At 40.9% G+C, this 22,658-nt stretch overlaps 1 protein-coding gene across 3 annotated transcripts; it reads left to right on the forward strand.

Annotated features, from left to right (window-relative positions):
- Positions 1–1,600: 1,600 nt before the first annotated feature.
- Positions 1,601–16,029, forward strand: LOC129395779 (RNA-binding motif protein, Y chromosome, family 1 member F/J-like). Of its 3 annotated transcripts, XM_055107238.2 has the most exons (13): positions 1,601–1,704; positions 2,389–2,447; positions 3,571–3,683; positions 4,154–4,257; positions 7,220–7,397; positions 9,308–9,460; positions 11,473–11,587; positions 12,542–12,652; positions 13,088–13,198; positions 13,635–13,745; positions 14,667–14,777; positions 14,864–14,952; positions 15,452–16,029. In XM_055107238.2, the coding sequence occupies exons 3-13, from the start codon at positions 3,575–3,577 to the stop codon at positions 15,751–15,753; spliced, it is 1,494 nt and encodes a 497-aa protein (XP_054963213.1). In that variant the 5' UTR covers positions 1,601–1,704; positions 2,389–2,447; positions 3,571–3,574; the 3' UTR covers positions 15,754–16,029. The 3 variants fall into 3 exon arrangements, with proteins under 3 accessions (XP_054963213.1, XP_054963215.1, XP_054963214.1); XM_055107240.2 differs by lacking the exon at positions 14,667–14,777 and having other exon boundaries at positions 15,452–16,028; XM_055107239.2 differs by lacking the exons at positions 2,389–2,447; positions 14,667–14,777.
- The last annotated feature ends 6,629 nt before the right edge of the window (positions 16,030–22,658 follow it).

Below are 22,658 nucleotides of genomic sequence, written 5' to 3' on the forward strand. Positions count from 1 at the left end.
CCCAGTGAATCGTATCCTTCAACTTTCTGCTGTTATGATGGGTCCTTGGCGCTGCTGTTCTCCCTGGTGAGTGCTGTGCTTGGCTTCCTGTCCCTACCACATGCCCTCAGGGCACATGCAATTCAGCTGCCCTCCTATGTGCATGAGCCTGTTCTCGGTTCCCCTTGTTGTCCCCCATGCCCTGAATCCTGGCTGACCGCCAGTGCCTACCACCTTGTTTCCCCCCACCTCCGCTCCCGGGAGCTCGGCGCCCATCCCCTGCTGCCAACCATCCCGAATTGGAAGCTGCAAGGATATGGCTCTGGCCCAGAAGCCGGGGATGCCCTGTGGCCTGGGACATTCACGTAGCGGAGCTCCAAGTGAAGGACGTCCAGCGAGTCTCTTGCTGGCCGGGGCGTACTGGGGCCAGGGCCAGGCTGTGCCTGCAGGTCCTCCTGCTGTGGCTCCACATTGGCCTCCTCCTTGGCCACCACCTCCATCTCTGCAATGATGTCATCCCCCACTAGCATGCCTCTTCCCCCAGGGTTGTCTTCCTGCTCTGTGCACAGACCATCCTCTCCTGCACAGCCTCCAGCCTTAACATGGTGCCCTCCTTGAGGCTCCAACAGAGCAAAGCCTGTGCCTCCCACCCCACCCCCACGGCACCCCTCGACTCTGGGGGCAACTCCAGGAGAGGCCTGCGGGCCTTGCCCTGCTGAGAACCACATCCTACACCTATGTGGAACAGGGTTCCTGGGGAGCCCCACAGGGCCCTTAGCCTGTCACTCTCACACTGCGGCTCAGATACCCAGCAGGGTTAGCTGCGCACAGCAGCCCTGGAGTCGGATGCCAAGGCCCTGGCTTCCAGAGCCCCGCTAGCAGGCACCACGGCCACCACTGCACTTGTGAGAGCCTCTGCACCAGCAAAGCAGTGCACACGGATCACTGCATTGGCGACCATGGCGGTAGGCCTCCCGTGTGCCCAGGACACAGGATGAGAAGTCCTTTGGAATGCCCCTGTGAGTACAGCATCCTCAGGGAGGAACCATGGAACTCGGAGTATGTATTTGCCTAGACCTGACAGAATCCTTGCAGGGTTTCAGCTTCTGGTGCAGAGGAATTCCACCTCAGCAACGTACCAGTCAACTTGAGTCCCACGCACCCGCCCTGCCCCAATCCCCCCAAGCCACCGCCGCTGCCCTCGCCCCAGCGGGCAGCGCTTGTCCCTCTCTCTCCCCTCTGGATCTGCAATATTCGGTACCATCAGCCTAGCCTGCCTAATGAAGTGAGATGTTTCATGTGTTCCCTGTGGGTTAATTAATGTCTTGCCACACTCAGGATGCCAGTTAGGGTGTAGGTCTTCCATGCCCACAATTGCAAAGGGCTCACAGTTCGCGTGTGCCTTATTCCACCGCCGCCCGCCACATGGCACAAGCGTGGTCTCGGAAGAGTTACCGCGAGATGATGGAGCTGCAGGCCAGCTGGGGCGGAGGGGCCTCAGGACACGCCCACAGCCTTCGCAGGAACTGGCTGACGCCCACCGCCTTCGCAATGATTGGCCGCTGGAGGTAGGCGGGATTTCCGGGCACGGCTTCTGGCGTCCTTCCCTCTCAGGGTAGCTGCCGCTGTCCTTCCCGCAGTTGGCCCTGTGGTGTTCCGAAGCCGGTTCCGTACGGCCTGAGGGCCAGGCGAACCTCAGGCTCTTTGTCCTACTAAAAATCGCAGGTATTTTCTGTTTCTCTGGACAGCTGGGTCTCTCGGCAAGAATAGAAAGCAAAGGTTTGGGATTTTGTCTATAAAAGGGGATGGGTTTTCTATGTGTGGGTGTTGTATTACGGGAGGAGTCAGTGGGGGAAAGAACTCCTCAGTGCTATTAAGAGACTCACTTTCGTTAAACTCATTGGTTTTTGCTGAGGATTCTACCTTTAAGTGCCTAATATGTCCGACTAGTTGTGGGAGATGGTGCTAAGCCGCCATTTGTTTTCATGTGCACTTTTTATTAAAGCGGGTTTTCTCTGTGAATGTGGTCATAATTCAGAATACAGGCAATACACTTAACCACTGCGATTAAAAAGTCACACTTTTAGTTAGCACATGTCGCGTGTCTGATTTGCTTGGAAGAAATTATCAAATTTTGACATAAATTGTGTTACTTTAGTGTATGTAGAAATATGGGGCCACAAATAATCTGAGTTTCAGTTTGCCTCTGTAAAGCCTGTGATTGTCTCCTTCGTTGTATGACAGTATTTGAAAGATGTTTCATGTATCTTTGGCACCGTAAATAATTTAAACCGAATAAGTGGGTGTAACCGAGATAAATGGAGTTAGATAGCCGAAAACTGGAACAAAATAAGATGCGCTTAAGTTATTCTGTTAACCTGGCACACTGCCTTACTCCTGTAATCCTAGCATTTTGGGAAGTGGAGGTCGGAGGATGGCTTGAAGTCAGGAGTTTGAGACCAGCCTGGGTAACGTAATGGACTCTTTCATTGCTATTTTCGCATCAGGGACTGGTTTAGTAGAAGTCAGTTTTTCCTCAGACAAGGGTTGCGCAGGGGAAGAAGGCGGCGAGGTGGACACGTTTGGGAGTGGGGGCTGGCGGCAGGGCTCCGAGGGGCACGTGGTGGGGCGGGTCTTCCGGTAGGAGCAATGTGACAGAGGCCAGGTGGGGCAGTGAGGCTGTCACGGGGACAGGGAGGGCCAGCGAGGGAGTAGGGAGGATGGTTTCCGGATAAAAGTGTACCACCTCAGGTCATCCTCAGGCGTTACATTCTCCACAGACAGGTATTACATGTCATCCTCCGGCATCACATTCAGGCCACAGATAGGTACGGGTTGAAGGCTAGGGTTTGGGGATCTTTGACCTATTGTATATTTCAAATCACTAAAAGATGGTAAAATATTTAGAATATTCTCCTCCTAGAACATTTTAAGTAGCTCGATTTAATCTCTTATCCAAATATCATGCTGAGTGTGGTGAGTCACCCTTGAAATCCCATCACTTTGGTAGTCCCAAGCCGGCAGAACACTTGAGCCGAAGATTTGGAGACTAGCTTGGGCACTATGGGGAAACCCTTGTCTATTTTTAAAAATACAAAAAATTGCCCAGCTGTGGTAGAAAGCGCCTGTAGTACTAGCTACTTGGGAAGCTGAGATGTAGGAAGATCAGTTGAGGCTGGGTGGAAGAGCCTGCAGTGAGCAGTTCACTTTGGCAACAGGAGACATACATCTCAAGAAAGAAAATATGCAAAACATCACACTGTACCTCATAAATAGATTCTTTTCAAATAAAATTATTTAAATGGGGACATTCTTCATATTGCAACTGAGGAAAATTACAATAGCTTTTCTTATCTAATTTTTAGAAGTGAGATTTTGTCAGGTACATACTAAAATGCAGCATTTGTCCATGAAGTTAGTGCCCCTCTGCTCTGAGTGTTACAAATTTTACATATATAAAGTAAGAAATACTAAAAAGATGTCAGCCTCGGGAAGGGAATTTTACTTGGGTTTTCAGCACAGTACGTAATAAAATTTTCTCTTTTTAGCTTATTTATATCTAAATATAGATAATTTTTTTACCATTTACAGCACAATGGTAGAAGCAGATCATCCTGGGAAGCTTTTCATTGCTGGCCTCAATAGAGAAACCAATGAGAAGATGCTTAAAGCAGTATTTGGGAAACATGGTCCCATATCAGAAGGTAACTCTTAAAACCGTGTCTCTGTGTGTGTGTGTGTGTGTGTGTGTGTGTGTGTGTATTTTCACATGTATATTTCAATATGTATGTTTAAAATATGTATGTTATATATATATGTTTTGAAAAAATATATTTTTTCGAAGTTCATTGTATACCTACGTTAAAATGCCTTATGCATTTTAAACTCTTATTTTGTAGTATCCGTTTGATATTTGGAAAATTCTCATAGTAGTAGGTTAAGGTTCTGTGGAAAGGATAACCTACTACTTAGAAAGGAAAATGAGGGAAAGTAAATGTGCTGTGGAGTTCCGAAACAAACTGGAATAAACTAGACTGACTGTAGGGGTGACTGAGTACTGAGAACCATAATAGTGATGTGAAATGCAATTATTTTTTAGTTTGATGTAACCTTTAGATGGTGAGTACCTTGATGAGTCCATTATATGAATGTAAAATGTTTTCATATATTTTAGTTCTTTTGATAAAGGATCGAACCAGCAAATCCAGAGGCTTTGCATTTATTACTTTTGAGAACCCTGCAGATGCTAAGAATGCTGCCAAAGATATGAATGGAAAGGTAAGAGTCCCTTATTACTAATATTCTAACTCTGTTCTTCAATTAACAATATTTCTAGGTCTTTTTAATATTACTAAACTTTTGAAGATAGTAGAATGACATATGAAGCCATCCTCTTTTTTGTGCCATATATGTGCAAGTGTAGTTGGAAGGGTATTGGAATTAACATTCTATAAATTAATATTTGGTAACCTTTTTCTATCTTTGTATTTCGATATGAGTGCAAATAGATTTTAAAAGGTTTTGAAGAGCTTTAAAACTTAAAAGGAACCCTCATGTAAATGAAAGTAATAAGTCAATATTTATTAAATGCTATTAATAACAGATGCACAAGAAGGAAAGACTCTTTCCTTCTTGAAGAATGTATTTTATGAAAATATATTCTTGCAAAAGTGTATTTAAATAAGACCCTTACATTTACGGAAAGGTTAAGTAGTTGAAAATAGAAAATAATATGAGAACATTGAAGTCAGATAACAGAAGAAGTAACTGGCATTCTTGGCTCCGTGCTTGCTTTTTCTCCTAAGGACATTTCTTTCCTGTCACCAGAGTAATTTATGTAACATGAATAGCTAATTACTCATTTCCCCAGTGTGTTTGAGGACTTGTTTTGATTGAACCAATGGTCTCTTGTCCTGTTGAGTCTTAAATCTAGAGATTGTGTGTTTACTTAAGCTTTAAACTTCTATGTAATTATATTAATTATTGAATTCCTTTACATTGTAGTCAAGAGCATTCCATTCTGTGCTCTTTAGTGTTTTTTGCTTTATAGCATTATCCCAATCATGCCGGGCATGGTGGCTCACGCATGTAATCCCAACACTTTGGGTGGCCAAGGCGGGCAGATCACAAGGTCAGGAGAAAGAAACCATAATGGCCAACATGGTGAAACCCTGTCGCTACTAAAATACAAAAAAAAAAAAAAAGAGATTAGCTGCATCTGGTTGTGTGTGCCTGTAGTTCCGGCTAGTCAGTAAGCTGAGGCAGGGGAATCGGTTAAACCCAAGGAGGCAGAGGTTGCAGTGAGCCGAGACCACGCCGATGCACTCCAGCCTGGCAACAGAGCAAGAATCCGTCTCAAAACAACAAAAAATAAATAAAATAAATAAATAACATTATCCCAATCTGTTTTTAGGTCCTGTTAGTCTTCACGCTATTCCCAAAGTGCTTTTTTAGACTTCTTGAGAATTATCCTTCCCTGTGTATGGCTCATAAATAAAATTTATGCTTCAAAAACCACTTAGATTTCATATTTTCTTCCTCATTGCGTATTGTAGGTATTTTCTACTCGCTGTACTATGTATTAATCTATTGATCGTGAAATTGTATATAGTGCATATTTAAGTCTTGCTAGTTGCTTTTCTTTCTGTTACATCTAGCACACTTCCTGTCACATAGCAGAAAGTACATTTTTATTCACCCTTATAAATTAGTATTTCAAGCTGTGGTAGAAACCGAGAGTTGCTTTTGGTTCATGGCTTTGTGGTAGGTATGGAGATAATTTTGACTTCTGTATAGGAATCTATGATAATTTCTTTTTTCCCTCTAGTTTTCAAGCAAAAGGGCAGATAATTTGTGTAAAGTTTTTGTTCGTTTGTTTGTTTTTTAAGATGGAGACTCGCTGTGTGCCCTAGGCTGGATTGCAGTGGGGCCATCTTGGCTTACTGCAACCTTCGCCTCCCGGGTTCAAGCGATTCTCCTGCCTCAGCCTCCCAGTACCAGGGGCTACAGAGGCGTGCCACCACGCCCAGCTAATTTTGTACTTTGAGTAGGGATGGGGTTTCACCCTGTTAGCCAGGATGAGCTGTATCTCTTCACCTCATGATCCACCTGCCTCGGCCTCCCAAAGTATTGGGATTACAGGTGTGAGCCACCGCGCCCAGCCAACGTTATTTCTAAATTACTTCATCTCACATGTTTTATTGTGTTAAAATAACTATGAATGTTGTATGCACATTAATGTTAAGATGGCCAATAAAGGAGGTTCTTCGAGTTTTCAGGGGGAATTAACAGTTAAGGAATTTTGGCTGACTTCAGAACACTGGGAAGGAAGCAGCCGTGGGCAAATCTGGGGAAAATATTTTGAGCCCAGAAATAACAAAAGAAGTTTCAAGGTAGGAACAACGGGCGATGTGGCTGCAAGGGGTCTTGTTCAGGGATTTAAGTCCTTCCTCCAAATAACAAAAGCCATGTAATTTTAAAATCGCATTATTAGCTGAACTGTTTTCAAAAATTGCTGTGGCCTGTAGAAAAGATTACAGTGAAAAATGTTATTATGAAATTAATTAGGATAGTTAAGCATTTCTGAGAAATTACCTGAAGTACTATATTAAGATTCGTTTTTTAGGGGCACGTCTAAGGCAAGGTAAGAAATGAGTAAGGCAAGAAAACTTAATGAGATCAAACAAGGATCACATTTACAGAAACATTTTTAGAGTCAATATAGAATTGTAAATCATATGGGGACATTTTATGTAAGTGTTAGCAAATCCAACAAGAAACAACTCATAATGAGTAATGTGACTAATCACTCTGAAAAAGTAAGCTCATTTTTTTTTAAATGACACAAGTTTCGTTGGGACATTGCAACTTTCAAATCAGTGATGTGACTACAAAGATGAAGTGGATTATATATTGTAAAAAACAGATGTGCCACATTCTTCCATAGAATGTGTGATGGGTCAATCTTTTTTTTTATGTTTGAGGTTTTTTTTTTTAATAATGGAGAAGTTTTCAAGGAATTTGAAAAATAGAATTTGTGTTTGATCCCTTAATGGAAGGCATGTGCTCAGTAACTGTCTCAAATTTGGCATTGCGAAAGATGTGTTCATTTTAGGAGAAAAAAAAGTTTCCTTTTGAGAGAAAATACCTCGAATTGAACTACAGTTGATGTAAAAATGTTTGTAAAATGTGCATACGTTAAATGTGCCAGTGTTATTGATAGTACCCTTAATACTTCTAGTCTTTGGATGGAAAAGCAATAAAAGTAGAACAAGCCAAGAAACCATCTTTTCAAAGTGATGGTAGGCGGAGACCACCAGCTTCTTCGAGAACCAGAAGCCCTTCAGGAAGTCTGAGATCTGCAAGAGGAAGCAGTGGAGGAACAAGAGGGTGGCTTCCCTCACATGAAGGACACCTGGGTAATGTTTTAAAATATAAAGATGGAACCATAGGACTGAAAGAAAATAAGTTTGACGATATCGAAATTTCTCAATTTTTTTATTTCCTGTATGAAGAGAAAATTAGCTTATTGATAATAAGCAAACTTATTTCTAAGTACTAAAGGCGTATTAGAAGAATGATTGAACTAATATCTAACATTTGTTTTAAAATTATAGTAAGTTTGCATTGAAGTAACACACATTTGAAACTGGGTTGTGTTTGTGAATGCTGATTGCCTGTACTCAACCGGTTTTCTGCAGAACCCATTTATATTCATTATACTTTAGAGTTTTCTACTTTAGGGCCCAGAACTTTGTGTCAGTTGTATTATCAAAGTACGATGTAATATTTAAAATTTTCCAACAGGAAAAAGTAACTGAATACTGAAGATTGATTTTGCAGTATTTGTTTTCTTGTGTCTACATGTGGAAACATCTATGCAAATGTATTGCTTTGTAATTTTGATACAGAGAGTTTGTACATTGGCCTGCCATAAAGCATTTTCAATTGAAGAAATGTAGAACTTTAATTTCTGAAAAGAGTGTGTGACTCTGGAAAGTTCTAAAAACCACGGCTTCACAGATATGTATGAATCTTTCTTTGCTGGAGGCTGAGTCACTGAAAATGATATTTATGAGTGATTTACTTAATAGAAATGAGGGGTCCATCTTTACATCCAAAAGAAAAACAAACCATATATTTAAAAAAAAAGGAAAAAAAAAAACTGTTGGATGGGCTGGGCGAGGTGGCTCACGCCTGTCACCTCAGCACCTGGGGAGTACAGGGCAGGTGGACCACGAGGTCAGGATTTCCAGACCAGCCTGGCCAACATGGTGAAACCCTGTCTCTCCTAAAGATACAAAAAAATTTGCCTGGGCGTGGTGGCGTGCACCTGTAATCCCAGCTACTCAGGAGGCTGAGGCAGGAGAATCACGGGAACCTGGGAGGCAAAAGCTGCAGTGAGCCAAGGTTATGCCATGGCACTCCAACCTGCGTGATAGGGCAAGAGTGCATCTGAATAAATAAATAAATAAACCTGTTGGTTAAGTTGTATTATCTATTAACCAACCTTCAAAACTCTAACAATTAACTTGGAGTTTTAATAACCAGACGTGTAATTAATTGGAGATTGTTTTCAAGTTGAAATTGCAGTGTTTGCTCCAGTTTAAGATGCATAGTTTCATGGCTATTTTGTCTCCACTGATCTTGAGGGTGAGGTTCAATTATACTCTGCCACGGACGAGAATGTATATATAAATTCTAACCTGTAACACCACCTGGCAATTGGCATATATCTACATTTTTGTAGATGTATAAAAATGTTTATATTACCGAATATGCAATTCTTAAAGACTGTTAAAATTCAGCATAGTCTCATCTGAAAATTAGTGTCTCATAAGGGAATTTTAAGAATTCTATATTGTGTTAACAAATTTTAGAGACAATGTATTTTCCTGATATGTGACTTCTTGGTATTGGAAATATTTGAGTTTCTTTGAATGGAAATTAGTTTATCTTTATGATGTGCTTTGAAAATTTTTCCTCATTACAGAAGGATATAAACAGTCAGTTATCATTTTTCTTTTAATATTTTTATGCCTATTATATTTAGATATTTTAGTGATAGGTTTCTGCCCTGTTCACGCCCCATTTTCCCACATCTCTCCCTCATACCGATATATTATGATACTTGAGTTCCTTTCTAGGTTTTCTAAATGAACTTTTATTGCTTGAAGTGTACTAATACCATGTAGGAATGCTAATTTTATTAGTTTAGACAAAATGTGAATTTGTTATAAAATGTAGAAAATATTTGTAAACAACTAAAACTTAGCCATTTAAGAAACAGTGATGTTAGTTAACTAAAAAGATTTTGTTTGAAATACAGATGATGGTGGATACACTCCTGATCTCAAGATGAGTTATTCTAGGGGACTCACTCCAGTTAAAAGAGGTCCATCTTCAAGAAGTGGAGGTCCTCCTCTGAAAAAATCTGCTCCTTCTGCTGTGGCAAGAAGCAGTAGTTGGATGGGAAGCCAAGGTAAATGCTACCTGACAGAAAGACCGTAGTTTTTGTATGACTGAAAATGAGCCGTTTTACCTGAATGCTTAGCTTTAAGTTCATTGAACAAAAGGGAAGTGACACATACGTGAGCATAATTGCTGATTGATAGCTTTTATTATAGTTTCTATCTCACTAGGTACCTTTCAGATTTATGTTGAAGAAATACTTGAGCTTCTCATTGCAGATCAAAGAAGTGATTAGAGTGAGGCCAACATTCCTTTTAATCCTGTGTTGGCTAGAAAATTCCCCTTAATTTTTCTAAAAGTTCCTAGCAGTATTCTTTGATGGTAGGCTTCTTGATGTAATTAATTCTTCCATTTCCTAAGTCCCCTGGTGTCCCATTCTAAAAATTGCTTGTTCGGTGACTTTGCCGGGTTGGAGTCTTGCTCTTACTACGTGAGAGTGCACTATGTGAGATGACGGCTTACCATAGCCTCAAATTTGTGAGATGACGGCTTACTATAGTCTCAAATTCCTGGGCTCAAGCAATTCTGCTGTTTCAGCCTCCCGAGTTTCTGCAACTACAGGCATGCAGCAGCACACCTAGCTACATTTTTTTCCTATGTTTTTGTAGAGAGAGGATCTGACTACATTGTCAAAACTGATGTTAAAGCCTGGGGCTCAAGCGGTCCAGCTGCCTCAGCCTTCCACACTCACTCACAGTGTGAGCCGCTAAGCCTGGCCATCCAGCTTCTGAGACCTCAGTAATGCGTATGTGCAAGGCATACTCACTGCTTGCATGAAGATTCAAAAGAACTACAAGAGCATTTAGCAGACAAGGAGTCATTGGGCTTAAATATGATTTAAAAATAAATTTAAGGCTCGAGAGGTAGACACGTAGGAGTCCAAAATTCTTAAATTAAGTGGATATCACAGAAATGCAGAGTTGTGAAATATAGGTGTATGTAAATCAGTAATTGAGATTGTACCGGGATGTTTAAACATTAACACAAGGTCCTTAGTGTAAGATTTGAAATTATTTGAGGAGAGAATTTAGAACTAAGCAACATGAGGTGAGCAGTAGGGTTGAATGCAAGTAATACTTTTGAGAATTGTAAGACTGCAGACTGAGCAGAAGAAAATAAGACAATAAATAAAAGTTCTTAGCAAGGAAGTTTAAGCAGAGCAAATTAAAATTCTTTCTTAGTCCTCCATCCACATATGGAGGAAGTTAAAAACTGCCATTTTCAATTTTACATTTCATACGTAGAGTATCGGTGAAAGGAGGTATTTATTGGCTTCAGGATACCCAAGCCAACACATTTCCATTGGAAAATTAGCCAGTGAAGGTATCATATGTGAAACACTGACCTCTAAGGAATAGCAAGTGAAGAATATATTAAAGGAGAAACTTTCTATTTTGAAATAGCAACAATGTTGTAATGACCCCTTGCATAGCATTGCTTTCTTTGCAGTAAAAGCAAATCCTGACCATCATTAGAAAATCTTCACTAATACATTTAAATTTGTCAACATTTAAGATAGAGCCAACCAGTTAGAGATAAAGAACTTTTATGTAAACATTTAGCATAGAGTCATTTAAAGGTAGCTGTATTTATGTGTGTGTGAGATGGACTGAATGATATTGGAAAATCTACCTTCTTTGGCTGAGAAAGGACAATGTATGTAAACTTTAAAATCAGTGAAGAGTTTGATGGTTTTACGTGTTTTCCCTGTGTCACTCACAGTCATCAGTAATTTACATGAAAAGGAAAATAAGAACTAAGTAGTTATTAACCATTACAAATGAACTTTTACCTAAGCATTAATGTTTGCCTTCAGCTTCATTAGAAGAACTGGCCTTGTGGAAGCCATGGGATTATCCAAAGCCATGAGAAATATTCACAGTGTCATGTCTGTCTAGTAATTTAGGAAACAAAGAATGGAGTCATAGAAGAAATAATTTAAAAAAGTTGTTTGAGAGAAGAGAAAATAGCGTTTCAGATTTGGTGTTCTTTACGTAATGTTCCATCATTTGAATGTTAAAGGTCCCATGTCACAAAGAAGAGAGAATTATGGAGTTCCTCCACGCAGAGGGACAATATCTTCCTGGAGAAATGATCGCATGTCACCAAGATATGATGGTTATGCAACTAACGATGGGTAAAGGAAAAATTAAAAAACACAGTTGATTTTTTTTTCTGTGGTGATGAAATTCACATAACAAAATTAAATATTATAAGGTTAACAGTTAAGTGGTGTTTAATACGTTCTGTGCCAGGCAACAACTACCTCCATCGACTTCCAGAACATTTTCATTACTCCAAATTAAAACTCCAACTACCAGTTAAGCAGTCCCTCCCAGTTTCTCCTTTTCCTCAGCTGCTAGATAACACCAGTCAGTGTTCTGCCTCTGAACTTAACCTGTTGTGGGTATTTAATGTTAATGTGCTCAAACACTACATGACTTTTTGTATTTGTCTCCTCTCCTTTTGCATGATGTCCTGAAGGTTCATTTACATCATAGCACTTCACTCCTTCCACAAGCTATTAACCCATTATTTTATCTGGGTTGTTTCCACCCGAGTATTTCTACGCACCAATATTTGTTTGAGTATGCCTATTCGGTTCTGGGTGTATATGAGTGGAATTGCATGGTCCTATGATAATGATGTTTGTTTTCTTGAGGAACCACCACATTTCTCCATAGTAGCTGCATCATGTTCCGTTCCAACCTAGCATTGTATCAGCATTCCAATTGATCTACATCCTCTCAAACACTTGTTATTTCCTGCTGTTTGAAGTTTATTGCCATTCCAATGTGTGTTTGAAATATGATATCCCATTTTGGATTTGAAATGCATTTTCTGCACCCATTAACTCATCATGCACTTGTGTCCTAGAACTTAAAGTATAATAAAACAAAAAGAAATGCATTTTCTGCATCACTGAATATGAGTATCTGTCCCATGTGCTTTTTGGGCATTTGCCGATTTTATTTGGGGAAAAACTGTTTAGAAGTTTGGCCTTTTAATTTTGTTTAAGTTGTAAGTTAGTCATGTATTGGATACTAGAAGTTGAAAATTTAAAATTTGTTGCTTAAACTTATGCACACAGAAATCATCCAAGTTGCCAAGAAACGAGGGATTATGCTCCACCATCTAGAGGCTATGCATACTGTGATAATGGTCATTCTAATCGGGATGAACATTCCTCTAGAGGATATAGGTACTGTACCTTTTTCTGGATTTGTCAAATAGATTTCTTAAATTGTTCATTCCAACTAACGTTCTATCAGGGCTCCAATTTATCTACATCCTCTCAAACACTTGTTATTTCCTGCTTTGGAAAATTTATTGCCCTTCCAGTGTGTGTGTGTGAAATATGATATCCCATTCTGGATTTGAAATGCATTTTCTGCACCCATTAATTCATCATGCACATGTACCCTAGAACTTAAAGTATAATAAAAAAAAATGCATTTTCTGAATCACTGAATATGAGTATCTGTCCCATGTGCATCTTGGGCATTTGCCCATTTTATTTAGAGAAATATCTATTTAGATGTTTGGCCTTTTAATTTTGTTTAAGTTGTAAGTTAGTCATATATCGGATACTAGAAGTTGAAAATTTAAAATTTGTTGCTTAAACTTATGCATACAGAAATCATCGAAGTTCCCGAGAAACTAGGGATTATGCTCCACCATCTAGAGGCCATGCATACCGTGACTGTGGTCATTCTCGTCGGCATGAAACTTATTCCAGAGGATATAGGTACTGTACCTTTTTCTGGATTTGTCAAATAGATTTCTCAAATTGTTTGTTCCAACTAACATTGTATCAGGGCTCCAATTTACCTACATCCTCTCAAACACTTGTTATTTCCTGCTTTTGAAAATGTATTGCCATTCATCTGTGTGTGTGAAATATGATATCTCATTTTGGATTTGAAATGCATTTTCTGCACCTATTAACCCATCATGCACATGTACCCTAGAACTTAAAGTATAATAAAAAAAAAGAAATGCATTTTCTGAATCACTGAATATGAGTATCTGTCCCATGTGCTTTTTGGGCATTTGCCCATTTTATTTGGAGAAATATCTGTTTAGATGTTTGGCCTTTTAATTTTGTTTAAGTTGTAAGTTAGTCATATATCAGATACTAGAAGTAGAAAATTTAAATTTGTTGCTTAAACTTATGCATACAGAAATCATCGAAGTTCCCGAGAAACTAGGGATTATCCTCCACCATCTAGAGGCCATGCTTACCATGATTATGGTCATTCTCGTCGGCATGAAAGTTATTCTAGAGCATATAGGTACTGTACCTTTTCTGGATTTGTCAAATAGATTTCTTAAATTGTTCATTCCAACTAACATTGTATCAGGGCTCCAATTTATCTACATCCTCTCAAACACTTTTTATTTCCTGCTTTTGAAAATTTATTGCCATTCATCTGTGTGTGTGAAATATGATATCTCATTTTGGATTTGAAATGCATTTTCTGCACCCATTAACTCATCATGCACATGTATCCTAGAACTTAAAGTATAATAAAACAAAAAGAAATGCATTTTCTGAATCACTGAATATGAGTATCTGTCCCTTGTGCTTTTTGGCCATTTGCCTATTTTATTTGGAGAAATATCTATTTAGATGTTTGGCCTTTTAATTTAAAGTTGTAAGTTAGTCATGTGTTCGATACTAGAAGATGAAAAGTTAAAATTTGTTGCTTAAACTTATGCACAGAGAAATCATCTAAGTTCCCGAGAAACTAGGGATTATGCTCCACCATCTAGAGGCTAGGCATACTGAGACTATGGTCATTCTATGCAGGATGAACATTCCTCTAGAGGATATAGATACTGTAACTTTTTCTGGATTTATCAAATAGATTTCTTATATTGTTCATTCCAAATAACATTGTGTCAGGGCTCCAATTTATCTACATCCTCTCAAACACTTGTTATTTCCTGCTTTTGAAAATTTATTGCCCTTCCAGTGTGTGTGTGTGAAGTGTGGAAGCTCCTTTTTTATTTGAAATGCATTTCCTGCATCATTGATTATCAGTATCTGTTTCATGTGCTTTTTGGGCATTTGGGCATTTTGGGCATTTGGGATCTGTGGGTATTTTATTTAGATGGTTGGCAATTTAACTGTGTTTAAGTTGTAATGTAGTTCTATTTTGGATACTACAATTTGACAATTTAACATTCCTTGCTTAAACTTGTGCACGCAGAAATAGTCCAAGTTCCCGAGAAACCAGGGATTATACTCCACCACCTAGAGACTATGCATACCGTGATTATGGTCATTCTAGTTGGGATGAACATTCCTCTAGAGGATATAGGTACTGTCATGTTATCTGGATTTATCAAATGGATTTCTTAAATTGTTCATTCGGAAATTGAAAAGACTTTTTTTTTTTCAATTTAGTTATCACGATGGCTACGGTGAGGCCCTCGGTAGAGATCATTCTGAACATCTACGTGGAAGTTCTTATAGAGATGCATTTCAGGGATACGGTAAGGGTCCAGGATGGATTTGTAAATTACAGAATTTTATTTAATAGACCGGATTGTTATTTTAATGAAATTCTAAGGAAAATTGTAAAGGACATATGCAACATGTTTAAATATTGAGTATTCTTTTTTTTTTGATCATCCCAGAAACATATTTATTCATTTTCATCATTGTGCACAAATAATAAAATAAACAGTGCTTATCTGGTACTCATTATCAGTATAAAGCCTAGGGAATGATATGAAGGTGAGAACTTCAGTTAACGTTAAGAAAATGTGACTGAGCATTTACTTTAGAATTAAGTTTGTTAAGCTGCAAAATACTACTCTTACACTTCTCTTAAATAAAACCTTCTGACTATTGAAGACTTGATTAATATCCTGTCAACAAAGGCGGAGGAAAGCAGATATTTCCAAATAGTACTTTAACTAATTCATGCTTTAATGATAGCAGTAAAAATGTTTAAATGTAGTCCCACATATTATTTTATCAACCCTGCAGGGACGTCTCATGATGCACCACCTGCACGAGGGCCTCGGATGTCTTATGGTGGAAGCACCTGCCATGCATATAGTAATACACGAGATAGATATGGCAGAAGTTGGGAGAGTTACTCAAGGAGCTGTGGTGATTTTCATTATTGTGATCGTGAGCATGTTTGCAGAAAAGACCAAAGGAATCCGCCTTCTCTGGGTAGGGTGCTCCCTGATCCTCGTGAAGCATATGGTAGCTCAAGTTATGTGGCATCTATAGTAGATGGTGGGGAGAGTCGATCTGAAAAAGGAGACTCGAGCAGATATTAAAGCAAGCATTCAAAATAATAGTTATTGCATACCAAACCTTGTTTGCAAATCAAAAATTGAAATGTTATTTCTGCATCGTTACCTGCATATTACTGACAGAAACATGTTGGTTTTGTGGAGAGAGGTAGATACTGACTTCCTCCATGAATTTTTTGAGGTATTCAAAGGAAAAGGAATTGTTTTCAAAGTAATTTCATACTTGTTGATGCTATTTGGAAAGTGTTTAGATGTAATATCTACCTTAAAATTTTCACAATAAAATTTTACATGTACTGCAAGATGCCTGGTGTTATTGGTTAGCCGCACATGCTTAAAGCAAATTCAATAGGAGAGTAAATTGTGTAGTTTGTTGTACGTTTTCCTTTGTTTCTTTGAACACAGATGCAAAATTAGGGATGTGTTATGTCGCCCTTGCAAGCTGCTCAAGTTTTCTAATTAGGCTGTTTCTCTTTAAAAACTAACAAGGTTAAAATGTTGGAGAAGTCTTCAGAAAGACTACAAAACTGTCTGCCTCACCAGAAAATGTTTATTTTTTAGAGGAATAGTACAGGTCAAAGGAAATAATTAGATGTATTGATACTAAAGTTTAAGACATCCAGAACATTCTGTGTGAAGCATTCTGTGACTGAAGAGGATAACGGTAATGAAAACTTTTTTTTTTAACCTAAATCAGAAGTGAACCAGCTAAGTTTCTCAGGTGCATACCATAATGAATTTAAATGTTCGTAGTTTAAATAGTGGAAAGTAAGTGTTTTGTCTTGTGAGGTACCCACGGTAATTTTTTCTTGAATATTTTGCCAATGGATGTTGTAAATAATGGTGTAGTAATATGTTCTTAGAGATAGGAATAATCTAGAGTGGTTGGGATAGTATCACATTTTTTTGAGATGAAGTGTAGCTTTGTCGCCGAAGCTGGGGTGCAGTGGCTCTGTCTTGGCTTATGGCAACCGCTGCCTTCTGGGTCCAAGCTATTCTCCTGCCTCAGCATCCTGAGTAACTGGTATTAGATATGTGTGCAGCACAGCTGGGCCAATTTTTGTATTTTTAGTGCAGACAGCGTTTCACCTTGTTTGCCAGGCTGTTCTTAAAATCCTGATCCACCCTCCTCAGACTCCCGAAGTGCTAAGATCATAGGCATGTGCCTCCACTGTCAGCCTATCGTATTTAATTGATAATATGAATGGAAACACTTTAAACCTCATACTTAGAGGAAAGTGAAGTGTATAAAACATAAACAACAGCATAAAGTTTCCGACGGGATTGCTTAAAGTTTTAAGACATCATTGAATGATAAAAATATTTAGACCGAAATAACTAAATGAATTAATTTTCCTGATTATACAAACTAAAGAAATGAAATACATCAAGTTCCAGAAGTTTTGCAGTCCATAATTCTTACAATTGACAGACTAATCTGCAAGGAGGAAGTATGTTCTTGAAAAATTTTGACACAATCATCAATTTTTATAGGGTAAGTTTACAAATAATTTTAAAGGGAGAAGTTACCAACTTTGATTTTCAGGTGAGTTATTCGTGTTATGAAGTGTTTTCATTCACCTGTAGCATTGTGAGGATGAAGTGAAAAGATAAATCCCCCGAGTCTTGTGTATCTTACTGTCCATGTGTGATGGCTCAGGTCTCTAATTCTAACACTTGGGGAGGCCGAGGCTTGCAGAGCACTTTAGGACAGGAATTGAAGACCAGGCTGGCCAACACCATGAAACCCCATCTCTACCAAAAATACAAAAATTAGCCGGGCATGGTGGTGCCTGCCTGTAGTACGTTGCAGTTAATTGGGAGGCTCAGGCAGGACAATGGTTTGAACTTGGGAGCCTGATGCTGCAGTGAGCCGATATTGCACCATGCACTCTAGCCTGGGTGACAGAGTTCGACTCCAACACAAAAATAATTATATCAATCAACAAATATATCAATAATAAATAGGGTATCCTTCAGTTCAAGCAGTTATCGATTCTTTTTTTCTTTTTTAGAGACAAGGTCTCACACTGTTGTCCAGCCTAGACTGCAGTGGCACCATCATAGCTCACTGCAGCCTTGAACACGGGGTTCAAATGTGCAAGCCTTCCATTTCAGCCTCCCAAGTAGCTGGAATTACAGACACACACCAACCACCATGCCCAGCTTTTGTGTTTGTGTGTGTGTTGTAGGGACAATGTTTTGGATATGTTGTTCAGGCTGGTCTCAAATTCCCAGACCGAAATGATCCTCCTTTCCTGGCTTCCCAAAGTGTTGTGATTATAGCAGTGAGCCACTGAGTCTGGCATATCTTTTCTTATTATGAGCGACATTCCACCTCACTGAGTCTGGCGTATCTTTTCTTGGTATCAGCGACATTTCACCTTTGCTCTTTTAATTATTTTGAGATGTACAATAAATCATTATTAAGTGTAGTCATCCTGTGCCACTGAACACTAGATATGATTCCTTCTAAGCAAGTATAATTTAACCCACCCCCATCCCCTCTTTGATCCCTCCCTTACCAGTTCACATTACTTGTATCAAAATATCACATGTATGCCAAAAGTATTTACAACTGTTAGGTACAAATTTTCATTCCCTTCCTCCTTCCCTCCCTTCCTTTCTTCCTTCCTGTCTTTCTTTCTTTTTGTCTCTGTATCTTTCTCTCTCACTGATTTTTTTTTTTTTTTCAGACAGAATCCTGCCCTGTCACCTAGGCTGGAGTGCAGTGGCGTGATCTCAGCTCACTGCTCCCTCCTTATCACGGGTTCAAGCAATCGTCCAGTCACACCCTCCTAAGCAGCTGCGACTGCAATCATATGACACCAATCCTGGCAAATTCTTTGTATTTTCAGTAGAGACCAGGTTTCACAATATTTGCTCAGGCTGGTCTTGAATTCCTTTCCTTTAGTGATCCACCCACATCAGCCTCTCAAAATGCTGGGATCCAGGCATGAGCCACAGTGCCCACCCAGCTGTATGCATTTCTCTCTCCCGTGATCTCTCCTATTTTATTATTTTATTCTCTTTTTATTTCTGAGACAGCGTCTCGCTCTGTTGCCCAGGCTGGAGCACAGTGGTGTGATCTCACTTTACTGCAAACTCCATCACCAGGGTTCAATGGATTCTCCTGCATCAGCCTTCCAAGTAGCTGGGATAACATCCATGGGCCACCAAGCTTGGCTAGCTTTGGTATGATACTAGATGTGGCATCTTGACATGTCTAATTGCGTATCTGTTTTAAAGCTGGATTGATCAGCAATATTGACTTCCTGGAAAGTTTTATGTTTACAAAACAATTATAGTACTACTATTTAGCCTCCTCAGATAAAATATGGTAACACACAAAACATATACACGCAGACAAAGACACAGTCAGTGATCAAAAAAATCAGGGTAGGCCACGACCTAAATGAAAGGTGAGCTGCTGCAGTTGCCTAGAATTAAACCAGACCAGAGTCGACCCATACCAGTCTGAGAGATGTGAACAGAGGCTTTCAAACAACTCTATCAGATACATGTTAGATTATTCTCCAGCCATAGCGAACGGACATTAAAGATCTGTTGTGCTTAGAAGAGTCTGGATGATTTGACTTTTCCAGGGTATTAGCATTCATGATGTTTGCCTTACAGCTCTCTGCAATGAAGTCAGTAGACAACTCAGTTTTTCTAGGAGTCTAAAGTGCTTTTCAGAATTATCTAAAACTTAGTGGCTTAAAACCATAATTATAATTTCCTAACGGTCAGTCTCTGCAATCGCCCTCAGTCTCTTAGCCAAATGAATGTGGTTCAGGGGCACTCAGGAGGATGCAATCTAGTGATGGCCAAAGATGGGGACATTGGCGGGTGTCTTCTCATCTCCCTGGTGCCATGGCTAGCGTGACTCAAATAGCAGGGGCTGGACTGCTGAGATGCTCAGACACCTTGTTCTGTTTCTTTGAGTCTCTCCATTGGATGTCCCTTCTGCATAGTGTTATCAGGGTGTTAGACTGCGTGATGTACTGGTCGGGGGCTCCTAAGGGGTTTGTCCCCATGAGAGCAGGAGACTTAGGCAGAGCCGTGTCACCGTCTCTAAACTAGGCCAGAGGTGGTCCAGTATCCAGAAACTGCGTGCAGTGTTTTCTATACATTAGAAGCAAGTACTGTGTTCAGCTCCATCAGGAATATTTTCAAATGGGTTTGAGAAGAATTTCAAAGTGTGTTTTAGACCACTACAGTGACCATGCCTAATAATTACTTATTTTTACAAGTGATGGTTAGGTTTTTTCCCAAAATAATAGCAGATACAGACTTTTAAACTTGAAATCTATGTAGCATAGCTCTGAACATTTGGCTATAAGTTGAAATAACTCTTGAGCAAAAATTGATTTTGAAATGAGAGTTGTAAATAAAATACATGAGATAAAGTTGCTTATAAAGAAATCAGCCTTAAAAATGTCAATAGGTCTAATGTGCCACTATTTTACTATTTCTATGGATATTACTTGGATAAGAGGACAAGGACTCAGGGGTGTGCTGCTCTATCTCTTTACCTTGAAACTGCAGCTGGGGCACCAGGAGTAGCAGTTCCAGCTAACACCATGTGGTGAGGACAAGGAGTCCATTCAGGTAAAGGAGGGTGTGAGCATATTGTGATCTGGAAGAGAGGTACACCTGGTATGGTAATGAGGATCAAGTTCCCTGGCACACAATGAAATCCCCCATGCCCAGCTGTGGTAGAATGAATCCCTCAGCTGGTGCTGGGCTTCCAGTTATGTTCTGAAAGCAGCTGCCTGCGCTTAGAAGGATCCACTCATTCCCTTGTCATGTGGGAGGGTGAGGCTTGTGGCCCCCGCTCTGTCTGTTCCCGCTCTTTGCCTTCCCATTATTCCACTGCTGGGTAAGGTGGCAGGACCGCGGAATGTAGAAGGGCCCTGGGTTGTTGACAGTGCCTGTGGGTGGCCATGTACTAGGAGGAGAGTCCCCACTGAGCCTCCCGCAAGCTTGGAGGTGGGGAAGGAACAGTCCTGGGGCACTGGCTGTTCCAGAGTCCAGGCGTCTGTCCCAGAGAAGGCCAGGGGGAGGTTGTAAGCCTGTGGATCTGCAATCTAGGTGGAAGACCTGTATCTGCCATGGCTGACATCATCAGGGCAAGACACCCACTGGGTGGAGAGCTGGGCTTATGCATTTTACCCTTGTCCTGAAGAGACCCTGCATGCCTGGTTCTCCTGGGAACAGTGATCCTAGGGACCCCCCAGTCTGGGTCCACTCATGACCATAAGCTTAGGATCTTGGGTGCCTTGCTTCCTGTCTGCCCAGGTGAGGCATCCTGGAGAGGGTGCATGGGGCAAAGCTGGTGTGCACACACCCGGCACTGGAACGGGGTGTCACCGGCCAGTTAGGTCGCTGCTCAGCAGGCCCTCTCCTGAGCTCCCACCTGGCTAAGTGGTAAGTGTCCCATCTACCTGAACCCACAGCCCAGGTTTCTCTTCCACCTACCGACCCATGACCTCTTGGGGAGAATGCCAGCCTCCCTGGAGACTCAGGTCCTGCCAGACCCACATGCTGTCCTCTCTCATGGGCCGGAGACTCTGGTGCACAGGGATTCCCGAATAGCGAATCCCAAAGCCCTGCAGGTTTCACTGATTCTTACCTGAATGCCCCGGCCGAACACACAGGTAAACACAGGCAGCTACTAGGTTTTATATCCCTCTGGGTGTCATTTCAGGTTTATGACATCTCCTCTAGGTAGCTCGTGCCAGCCACCCTTTTCCTCTTCCCTCTGCCATTTGTGAGAACCATGAGGACTCTTTGCTTCTCCCTAGCATGCAGACTTCACGGGTCCTGAAGTTGGATTGCCAAACCCAGCGGCACCCTGCTTGCCAGCTTAAGAGCTGAGTTTGAGGCACACCTGTGGGCAGGAGTGTCGGCCCTCCCAAAACCAAGGTACACAAAGCCACACAGGCACAGGTGTGCACATGCGTTCATCAGCTTAGACACACAGGCTGGACACGCAAACTGGAACGTGCCCATACCCACACTGGTACGAGGGAAACTGGGTGTCTACACCAATACTCAGGTGAGGCTTACTGCTCAGCCACGTACCCTCCCTGGACACACACAGAAGATCCCCTGCCATTTAATTGATCATCTGCAGTAGGATTTATTTTTACTTTTATACTTTTTTAACTTACCAAAGTATGTTGCATTCTTTTCCCCATCATGAAAAAGACTTTGATACAAGTAAAGAGGAAAAGCACTTTTTTATAATGAAATCTTTTATCTGCATCTATATTATTAAGGCATTTAAAAAACTTTATGTCTATTTTTTAATGTCATAGGAAATGTCTTGAGAGCCGGGGAAGCATGAATGAGGATGGCAGCGGGCATAAAGCATGTCAGGGGAGCCTGGGGTCATTGAAACAAAACATGACATGGCTGGGATAGCCATTCTAGAAGTACGTAGACCTAGGCATGCCCTGCGTGCACTCTAGTTGAGCCCAAACTGAGCCCCAGGTAGTAGCAGGCCTCAAGGCATAGAAGGGAGCCAGAGAAGGATGATGAGACAGCTATCCCTTGAGCCTTGCTTCTCACCCATTGACCTTTGCCACTTCTGCCTCTTAGGCACTTCAGGTTCCCCAATTCTGAAATATGAGTGTTACAGTTCCCTGATGGGCCTTTCTGCCCCAGTCCAGGGATGGCCTGGGATTTCTCACTGCAGGCTCCTCCCTGAGCCTTGAGTTCTCCATGTGTGTCACAGCTGCAGGACCCACAGGCCTTTGAGCGCCCAGCTGTGGGCTGCTTACCTGGCCTCCTCTCTGTTCCCTCTCTGAGGACCTAATCCTTAGGTAGTGCTGCAGGGGATTGAGTCGGAAGCCCTGACTGATGATCTGGAGGAGTGGGGAAAGTGGTCTGTGAAAGGTCAGGTCATAGTTCAAAGCCAGTTC

This window comes from Pan paniscus, chromosome Y (assembly GCF_029289425.2).
Source record: "Pan paniscus chromosome Y, NHGRI_mPanPan1-v2.0_pri, whole genome shotgun sequence".
In the NCBI taxonomy this organism is placed as follows: Eukaryota; Metazoa; Chordata; class Mammalia; order Primates; family Hominidae; genus Pan; species Pan paniscus.